Below are 10,557 nucleotides of genomic sequence, written 5' to 3'. Positions count from 1 at the left end.
GTCTGATTGGTTTCAAAACAATCTTGAACACTAGCCAAGTGAAACGCAGGATGACCACTCCTCTCTATGTGGAGCAAGATCACAACGGTGGACTTGTTTCCCCTCCTCAAAATCATGCAACATACGGTCGACCATATTGCCATCGCAATCGGGAGAATAAATCTACATTAATAATAAAAACAAATAATAATTATATTTAATAACTGAAAGTCAGCCTTTTATCAATCACCCATGCATAATTATATTTAATTTTTTAAATATTAATAAATACATCCTTATTGAAAAATAAGGGCAAATAATAATTTCATCACTTTATAACGAAAAGTGATAAATCTTATCACTCTAATGGAACATAGATTTGTATCCTACTTCATATCAGATTTCGAATTTTCTATAATGGAAGACATAAATTTGCAGCGAGTAGGAGGGAGTGAGATTTAGGTATCCTAAATCTGGGCGAAAGACACTGGGGTTTTCCGAACAGAAAAATTCGCTACTTAAAACAGATGCCAGAACATTCAAAGCGGGAAAGAGGCAGTGTCGTTCAGAAAGCAGAAGTAAATGCAAGTCTCTGGTATGCTTAGTTCATCTGTTTTCTATTCATATTTCCATATTCTCTCTAAGTTTGGTCAAGGTGTCAGCTAGCGCCATTTTCATGGAAACCGAAATGCTTTATTTTTTCCATTTGGAGAACTTCATTTGAGTCTTGGACTGGACAGACTACGCTTGCTTTACCGGTTGCCAGGTCACTTCCTACTGATACCAACATTGTTCTGTTAAATAAGAGTTTATCTCAATCCCATACTTTATCAAACTAGGTTTTATGTTGCTGAGCACATTTTCCATTTCCAGGCCGTTATCTCTGTTGAAAAATGGACCGACTAGAAAGTTGAACTGAGGACCTGCCTGCTGCTCCACTGCTCTACCAATGTGCTGCGTTCCTATTTCAATATCAAGGCGTCGATGGCTATCTCCTCCAGCCCTCATTGACATCTTCAGTCAACCTCAACACCTGGCCCAGACACCATGTTGAAAATTGAAAGGCCAGGAATCCAACCCAGTACTACTGAGCTAATGCTCGTTTCATGACGAGCACTTTGGATGGTTCGATATCAAGTTGTGTATTACTATTTCCAATAATCTCATGGGGTTTTTCTTTTGAAAAATCAGTTTTATTGAACATCTTCAGCCATCTCATGCTCCAATTTGCCTATGAAACGGAATCGTAATGTGCGGTTTGGTGATCTTTTGTCGTGGAATTGGGAAAATTGTGCTGCCAAAGTCAATCCCTCCTTGCACATCTCTAATTTCATATGCAAAAAAGAAATGGGTTTCATGGCATGTTCATTCTTTCACTCTACAAATGTCAGTAGTTATGCCTGCCATTTTTATTTGGAGTGCCAAACAATCTGGGAAAGCTGGGAGCAAATCCCAGGTCAAATTCTCGGAAAAACTGGAACATGAAGTTCGGCAAGTGCTGCAAAATTACCTCCACTATACAAGGTCTCTTTCTTTTGCAGATGCCGAGCATATAAGCCTCTATGCACCTTGTTTTTTACGAAAGTTAGTGTCCAGAGTCAACGCAAAAGATCGTATAAGCGAAGCCCTGGAAAGATATCTACTTTATAATCCGATCAATGAGTTTGAGCCGTTTTTTGAAAGTATAGGGGTAAAGACTTCTGAGATCCATATATTCTTGCCTCCTGGGAAAATGTATCTCAATGAAGATGAGTCTCTACTGGCAAATGTCTCAATTTTGAGGAACAGTGGGTTTCCAAGGCATGTGCTAGGGAAACTGTATACAGAACATCCGGAGTTATTCAGTCGTTCTGCCGCTAAATTGCAAAAGAAATTGCAGTTCTATGAGAAGCTTGGAGTTAGTAAAGTTTCTCTTATAAAAATCTTGAAATGTTGCCCATCTCTCCTCAATGATGAAGTATATAAAAAATTTGTGACTGTTTCTAATGGGCTGGATGGTTTTCAAGTTGAGAAGAACAGGATTTGCTGTCTGTTGGAAAAAAATCCACTGAAATGTAGTAGTATTTTAGAAAAGCTAATGCTTTTGGCAGGTATCGGTTGCCCTTGGGACGAGATTAGCAAGCTATACCGTACAAAGCCTCAACTTTTTATGGACAGTTCAGAGAAAACACTGTATTCTATAGTAGATGTTCTGTCAAACCTGGGACTGAGAAAGGAAAATATAGGTAACATTATTTTACATTATCCTGAGATTCTTAGATGGGACCCAAGCAAATCCATGGCAGGCAATCTAGATTTTGCAAGCGTTGGTTTGGATCAAAAGGAGATGACAAAGACAGATTTGTGTCATCCTTGCTATTTGCATGACAACTTGATCAAGTTGATTGAAGATATTAATTGCACTGGGCTTGAGAAGCAGGGAGTTGCTGTGTCTATCAGAGAGCATCTAAAAAACACAATGCTCATGACTCCATTGTCTAAAGTTTCTTCAGAAACATTTCAGAATATCCCTTCTGTACTATCAGAACTTGTCCATGAAAGAGATGATCTAGTTGCCCGTGGCCCTAAAAGAGAATATTTGAAAAGCACAATGCATAGGACTCGATTGTCTAAAGTTTCTTCAAAAAACATTCAGAATATCCTTTCTGGAGGATCAGAACTTCTCCGTAGAAGAGATGATCTAAACGTCGGTGATGCTAAGCTCAGAAATTCACCAGGCACCCAAAAAATGTATATCAATGAAAATTTACAAGAGCCAATTGAGAGGCACAAGCTAAACCTTTCGTTGAAATTAGGCTTGATAAATTACCCTGAGTCGATGTTCAAAGTTGCCAGAAGGATTGGTTGTGGAGGTAATAAGCTGCAGGAGAAGCTAAGTTGTCTTGAGATTTGGGTTACCCTTCAATGATGTTTGTCAAATGGTGAGGACATGCCCAGAATTAATGAATATAAGTGCAGATTTGATCCAAAAGAAATTTGATTTTCTTTGTGGTACTACATTTATCCCACTGCAGGTTTTGCGATCATTTCCAAGATATTTCAAATATGATCTCGAGGGTAGGATCAAGCCAAGATACAAAATGTATGCATGGCTTAAGAAAAACGATCTTCTCAAGAAAGAAACTGCTGCCTATACCATATTTAAGCTACCAGAGAGAATATTTGTACAAAAATATGTTAATTGCCACCCTGAAGGGAGCAAGTATTTCAGTCTTTGCAAGCTTGATAAAGTGTGAGTTATCATTGATGCTTTTTACGTGAACCTGCTCTTATATCTATGTGATGCTATTTTCCAATACAGGGCAATATGTGCCATATCCCACTTGTGAAATTTGACTATGTAGTAACATATTATCCTATGTGATTGCAGAATGTCCAGGACTCCATTGTCTAAGGTTTCTTCAGAAAATTTTCAGAATCTCCTTTCTGGAGGATCAGAACTCGTCTGTAGAAGAGATGATCTAAATGTCCATGATGCTAAGCTTAAACATTCATCAGGCACCCACAAAATATATATCACTGAAAATTTACAAGAGCCAATTGAGAGGCACAAGCTAAACCTTTTGTTGAAATTAGGCTTGATAAATTACTCTGAGTCGATGTTCAAAGTTGCCAGAAGGATTGGTTGTGGAGGTAATAAGCTGCAGCCTGCAGGAGAAGCTAAGTTGTCTTTTGAGACTTGGGCTACCCTTCAATGATGTTTGTCAGATGGTGAGGACATACCCAGAATTAATGAGTATAAGTGCAGATTTGATCCAAAAGAAATTTGATTTTCTTTGTGGTACTACATTTATCCCACTGCAGGTTTTCCCATCATTTCCAAGATATTTCAAATATGATCTCGAGGGTAGGATCAAGCCAAGATACAAAATGTATGCATGGCTTAAGAAAAACGATCTTCTCAAGAAAGAAACTTCTGCCTATTCCATATTTACGCTACCAGAGAGAAGATTTGTACAAAAATATGTTAATTGCCACCCTGAAGGGAGCAAGTATTTCAGTCTTTGCAAGCTTGATAAAGTGTAAGTTATCATTGTATGATTTTTACGTGAACCTGCTCTTATCTCTATGTGATGCTATTTTCAAATATAGGGCAACATGTGCCATATCCCACCTGTGAAATTTGACTATGTAGTAACATATTATCTTATGTGATTGCAGACTGCCCAGGACTCCATTGTCTAAGGTTTCTTCAGAAAATTCCCAGAATCTCCTTTCTGGAGGCTCAGAACTCGTCCATGGAAGGGATGATCTAAATGTCCATGATGCTAAGCTCAAACATTCACCAGGCACCCAAATATATATCACTGAAAATTTACAAGAGCCAATTGAGAGGCACAAGCTAAACCTTTTGTTGAAATTAGGCTTGATAATTACCCTCAGTTGATGTTCAAAGTTGCCAGAAGGATTCGTTGTGCAGGTAATAAGCTGCAGGAGAAGCTAAGTTGTCTTTTGAGACTTGGGTTACCCTTCAACGATGTTTGTCAAATGGTGAGGACATGCCCAGGATTAATGAGTATGAATGCAGATTTGATCCAAAAGAAATTTGATTTTCTTTGTGGTACTACATTTAACCCACTGCAGGTTTTCCCATCATTTCCAAAATATTTCGAATATGATCTCGAGGGTAGGATCAAGCCAAGATACAAAATGTATGCATGGCTTAAGAAAAATGATCTTCTCAAGAATGAAACTTCTGCCTATACCATATTTAAGCTACCAGAGAGAAGATTTGTACAAAAATATGTTAACTGCCACCCTGAAGGGAGCAAGTATTTCAGTCTTTGCAAGCTTGATAAAGTGTAAGTTATCATTGTATGGTTTTAACGTGAACCTGCTCTTATCTCTATGTGATGCTATTTTCAAATACAGGGCAATATGTGTCATATCCCACCTGTGAAATTTGACTATGTAGTACTAGTAACATATTAGCTTATGTGATTGTAGAATGCCCAGAACTGCATTGTCTAAAGTTTCTTCAAAAGACATTCAGAATAACCTTTGTGGAGGATCAGAACTTACCCATAGAAGAGATGATCTAAATGCCAGTGATGTGAAGCTCAGACATTCACCAGGCACCCGAGAAATAAATATTACTAAAATTTTACAAGAGCCAACTGAGAGACACAAGCTAAACCTTTTGTTGAAATTAGGCTTGATAGATTACCCTGAGTCAGCGTTCAAAGTTGCCAGAATGATTGGTTGTGGAGGCAATAAGCTGCAGGAGAGGTTAAGTTGTCTTTTGAGACTTGGGTTACCCTTCAATGATGTTTGTCAAATGGCGAGGACAAGACCAGAATTATTGAGTACAAGTTCAGATTTGATCCAAAAGAAATTCGATTTTCTTTGTAGTACGACATTTAACCCACTGCAGGTTCTTCCATCATTTCCAAAATATTTCACCTATGATCTCGAGGGTAGGATCAAACCAAGATACAAAATGTATGCATGGCTTAAGAAAAACGGTTTTGTTAAGCAAGAGATTGGTGCCTCTACCATATTTGGGCTACCAGAGAGAAGATTTATACAAAACTATGTTAACTGCTACCCTGAAGGGAGCAAGTATTTCAGTCTTTGCAAACCTCGGTTAAGTGTAAGTTATCATTATTCTATTTTTACATGAACCTGCTTTTATCGCTGTGTGGTGCTATGTTCAAATCTGTGGAAATATATGCCATATTCCGCTTGTGAAATTTGATTATGTAATAACTTGTTATCTGGTGTGACTGCAGAATGCCCAGGACTCCATTGTCTAAGGTTTCTTCAGAAAATGAGTAGAATCTCATTTCTGGAGGATCAGAACTTGTCCGTAAAAGACATGATCTAAATGTTCGTGATGCTAAGCTCAAACATTCATCAGGCACCCAAGAAATAAATCTCACTGAAAATTTACAATAACCAATTCAGATGCACAAGCTAAACCTTTTTTCGTTGAAGGTGGGCTTACTCAACTACCCGAAAAGGATGATCAAAGTTGCCAGAATGATTCTTTGTCGAAGCAATATGCTTCAGGAGCGTGTCTTTTGAGACTTGGGTTCCCCGTTAATGTTGTTTGTCAGATCGTGAGGACAGCACCAAGAATACTGAATCGAAGTGCAGATTTGATCCAGCAGATTTTTGACTTTCTTTGTAGAACTATAGTTAACCCACTGCTGGCTCTTACATAATTTCCACACTATTTCATCATCTTGTTGGTAGGATCAAACCAAGATAGAAAATGTATGTATGGCTTAAGAAAAATGATTTACTAAAGTATGTCTTTGTCGTAGCATTTTTGAAGTACCGGAGAGAAATTTTGTACAAAATTATGCTAACTACCACCCTGAAGGGAGCAAGTATTTCAGTCTTTGCAAAATTGTGCAAGTGTAAATTATTATTGTATGATTCATAGACGAACCTGCTCTTATTACTGTGTGATGCTATTTTCAAATACGGGGCAATATATGCCATATTCCACTGTGAAATTGGAGTTTGTAGTAACATGTTATCTAATGTGATTGCAGAATTCTCAGGACTCCATTACCTAACGTTCTTCAGAAAAAAGTTGAATAGCCCTTTTAGAGGATTAGAACTCGTCCGCAAAAGAAATAACGATCTAATTGTCCATGGCTCTAAGCACAAGCATGCCTCAGGTGCCCAAGAAATAAATATCGTTGAAAAGATACTAAACGTTTTGTTGACTAGGTTTGCAAAAATACCCTGACACTTGATCAAAGTTACCAGAGAGATTGACAGAGATTACTGTGGAAGTGATAAACTGCAGGAGCAGTTGTGTTTTGAGACTTGGGTTGCCACTTAATGTTGTTTGTGAGATGGTGCCGATCAAAAACGAAGGATACTGAATTGATGAGTAGAATTGATTCAAACGAAATCTGATTTTCTTTGTAGTACTGCATTTAATCCACTTCGGGCCGTTACATCATTTCCACACTATTTGTGTTATCATCTCAAGGATAGGATCAAACCCAGATTCAAATGTAAGCATGGCTTCATACAAAAGACTTACTAAAGCAAGATCGTTTTTCGTCTAGCATATCTGGATTCTGTATCACAAGGTTCGTTGAACTTTAACTTTGAGGTTTGAATTTTGGCGAACTTTGAAAAAAATTTGAGGTTCGGCGAACCTCATTGAACCTCATAGCCATTGATTAAGTCCATAGATCAAAACTCATAACTTCATGTCACAACTCAAGCTTGTAATTTATCCTTGCAGTTTCCATGTCCATGATAACATTTTTGATGTTTATTGATGTTGATTTCTTACTATTTTATCCTATAATTCATTTTAAATTAATATATGTGCATATATATAGATGAACCTAATGGCGAACTTCATCAAAAAATTCGAATTCAAACCGAACCTAATCATTGTCGAACTCGAATTCAAACCCGAACCATGTGACATTGTCTGGAGTATGAGAGGGATTTTTGTGCAGATATATGTTCACTGCCACTTTGAAGCGAGCAAGTTTTTGAGTCTCTACAAACTTGGTCTACAAACTTGACCAAGTATAATCTCATCATTGTACTATTCTTAAGTTAACTTTGTGGTGTTATTTTCAAATATGGTGCAATATATGCCATATACCACTTGTGAAGTTTGAGTATGTACTATGTAGTAACATGTCATCTTCTATCACTCCAGGAAAAGCGTATGGGATTGAAGTCGAGAGGCCAGAGCTTGTCAATATTAGAACTCACAACAGATTCAATTTATCTGGCAGTAAAATGGCAAACTGACTAATTCGTTAATCTTGATAAGGTTTTAAATCAAAACACATGGCTAGAATGGTGACTTGGCAAAAACATGAAATAAGATTTATGATAAGATCTCAAATAAAATAGATATTTGGTTGACAGAGTCATTACTATAACTGTTGTCACTCACTGCTAAATGTGTTTTCAGTGCCCCGAAGTGCAAAAGAGCAGTGAAGTTTGAAGCCATATTCCAAGCCACAGAAGCTCTCAAAGCTAAATTGGATCCTCTCCATTGGATAATGCTCAGAATAAGCTTTCCAACGGTATGCGGAAGTCCAAAAATGGACTTCTGGATCAGAAGTTAGAGCAGATTGAAGTTGCCCTTTAAAAGCCAGAAAACTAAGAGAAAATGACCAATGGGTAAGGTCCCAGCATATTAGAGGTCCTGGTTCATCGCAAATTGCAATCGGAGTTTTTTGAAAGCAACAGCAAGGGAGGGCAAAGAAAACCAGCAATCAATGATCACCGATTATCGGAGATCAGAGGTTTGGGAGCATATTGCAAATTGCAGGTCGGGGGTTCTAGTGATCATGCATATCGGCGATCGCAAATGACAGAGGTCCAAGGTACGAGAGCATATTGCAGATCGCAAATCGGAGGATTAGACAACATGGCATATTGGAGGTTCTAGCGACTTCGCATATCGGTGCATCGTGCATTAAGGCTTCAATATATTGCAGGTCCAGCAACGGAGCAAAGTGAAATCGATGATCGGGGGTTTCAAAGTATAGTGCATTCGACAGTCGGTGACCAAGCTGTATCGCATATTGACGATCGGTGTTTTCAAAAGTGTCAACTCTAAAATGTTGCGACATAGCGAGTTGTGATATGTTAGTGTTAAAACGCCGAGGAGGGCTGATTACTATTAAGAAAGAAATTCAATGCAAAACCAAGTGCAGACAAGCTTTCCCCCCTCCCTCTAGAAGGCCACGTGGTGGAATACCATTGGTCCTGATAAATTCACGGTGGCATTGATGTCAGCATGACGTGGTAGTACGACGGACACGTGGCATGCAGATTCAACATGTCAAGGGGTCATAAGGGGCTAAAATAGGGTGACACGTGTCTCCACTCACGAGGTGCCACGTGGCAGTGATGGCGTCACATCGACAATCGGAAATCGGAGGTTGAGGCTTATCAATACTTTGTAACTCAGTGCACATGTGGGAAAGTGCGATAAAGGAGCTCCGATAGGGGGGCTGGCCCGCAGTCACATAAAGAGCTGAGGAACCAAGGGCTAAGCACAAAGGATGATCGACGATCGCAAGTTTCAGGAGGATGCACCAAGGATGATGATAGGAAATCGCCGATTTGCTGACCTCCGATAGTTGGCCAAGCACCAGGTCACAATCCTTGGTCATATGAGAAGAAAGACAGAAAGGGGGTAAACCATAAGGGGGCCTAAAGGAGATCGGGGCTCGCTGTTCTGTAATGCCTTTTAGAGTAAAAGTCCCAATACAACGATGCCCCGATAGTATGGTACAGGGCTTTGAAGGTGGATGGGTCGGCAATTGAGACATTGAATGAAGGCATGGCGCAACGGTAAATCAGTATGGGGACTCACGAAAACTTAATGCCTCAACGTGGAGCTCCACTCAATCGTAAATGTAAATGATTGCCCGGACAAACTCTGCTTTTACTCTGTAATAGGGAACCTCGATCGTTATCAGCTCCAGAGAGTGGTGAAGTCAGGCAGTTAAGATGAAAGCGACAAGAACCAATTGAGCTGCAAGGAGAGGCACATTAGCACAAAGACGTGGCTTGATCAGGGGCCTTCACAGGAACCGCAGGACGATATTTTCCTCCATCATCATTCAGTTTCCTCTTTTCTGTTTTTCTCTAATTTCTTTTATTCTGTAATTTCTACATTTCCAAGAACGGAATCAAATATGAGGAAATTAGTTTGGGCAGCAGAGCTATTGCAGGCTTAGACAGCTAGTCAATCTGACATCTGGCCTTGGGCTGAGATATTTTGTAAATGTGGATTCAAAGCCCCCCTTCTCTGTGTAAATAAGGGGGAGAAACACTTAATACAGGTTCCAGAATTCTGCTGTTAGGGTCCCACCCTAACCCCCTTATTTATGTCATGGGATCACGTCATAGTCAAGAGTCAATAAAGCCCATATTAATAATTGTAAGTGGTTAACCCGCAATTAATGACGGGACCACAGTTAGTTGCAAATGGGCGGAAGTATTAGTTAGATGGTAAATGGGCGGTAGTATTAGATAGATAGTATTAATAAAATCCACGATATTGGCTCGTGGTATTGCATGTATGAGTCATATATAAAGTATAGAGACTCCCTGCGAGGAGTATTGTGTCTTGTTTTGTAATCGAGCTCTGCTCTATTGGAGGTTGCCCCCTCGAAGAGGCCTGTGAACATTTCTCTCTGGATAATAAAATCATTGCTATTCTGTGCTCTGGGTATATTTTCTTCGCATATTTTGTGTTCTCGGTATCTTTTTCTTCGCATATTCTCTGTTTGGGTATCGCTTTGCAGGTTAAGAGCATAACAAGTGGTATCAGAGCACTTTCCAGGGCTCGGTGGGATCTCCAAATTTAGCAAAATTTTTTTTAGGCTAGAGACGTGTTCCGGCGTCTTTAAACCACGGGATCTGTCGTTAAGCGCATAAACCTGCGGATTTGGGGAGGCATGCACGCAGGAAATACAAGAGGTGGTCACGTCTGTTGGACTCCCTTGTAACCCCTGTGGGTACCCCTTCGAGTAGTAGCGCATCAGACAGAACCGCGCACGGACTGTCTTCCACGTACCCTCTGGGTATATAGGAAGCCCCCTAGCTCCCTTGAAACCTCGCCAT

General features: G+C 39.5%; 1 protein-coding gene across 4 annotated transcripts; it reads left to right on the top strand.

The window, feature by feature from the left end:
- Positions 1–327: 327 nt before the first annotated feature.
- Positions 328–6,334, top strand: LOC149182933 (uncharacterized). 4 transcript variants are annotated; one of them, XR_016257164.1, is made up of 5 exons: positions 328–574; positions 853–3,211; positions 3,350–4,001; positions 4,141–5,572; positions 5,712–6,334. XR_016257164.1 is itself a non-coding variant. In XM_089417016.1 (5 exons), exons 3-5 carry the CDS (start codon positions 4,366–4,368, stop codon positions 5,733–5,735), a joined length of 1,086 nt encoding a protein of 361 aa, XP_089273142.1. In that variant the 5' UTR covers positions 2,885–3,211; positions 3,350–4,001; positions 4,141–4,365; the 3' UTR covers positions 5,736–6,334. The 4 variants fall into 4 exon arrangements, 1 of the variants encoding a protein (XP_089273142.1); XR_016257162.1 differs by having other exon boundaries at positions 328–745; XR_016257163.1 differs by having other exon boundaries at positions 328–3,211; positions 4,141–4,781; positions 4,927–5,572.
- The last annotated feature ends 4,223 nt before the right edge of the window (positions 6,335–10,557 follow it).

The sequence above is a fragment of the Pinus tabuliformis genome, chromosome 3_2 (assembly GCF_031772625.1).
Source record: "Pinus tabuliformis cultivar Carrire ecotype Pingquan chromosome 3_2, CPIR1, whole genome shotgun sequence".
In the NCBI taxonomy this organism is placed as follows: domain Eukaryota; kingdom Viridiplantae; phylum Streptophyta; class Pinopsida; order Pinales; family Pinaceae; genus Pinus; species Pinus tabuliformis.
Note: the sequence above shows the minus strand (reverse complement) of the source record. Positions and strands in the feature narration are given on the sequence as shown.

Excerpts from the sequence above, each read along its gene's own strand:
- LOC149182933 (XM_089417016.1), top strand. The coding sequence starts at position 4,366 with ATGTTCAAAGTTGCCAGAAGGATTCGTTGTGCAGGTAATAAGCTGCAG. Across the intron at positions 4,782-4,926 it reads CTTTGCAAGCTTGATAAAGT|AATGCCCAGAACTGCATTGT; the intron begins GTAAGTTATCAT and ends ATGTGATTGTAG. Across the intron at positions 5,573-5,711 it reads TTTGCAAACCTCGGTTAAGT|AATGCCCAGGACTCCATTGT; the intron begins GTAAGTTATCAT and ends GTGTGACTGCAG.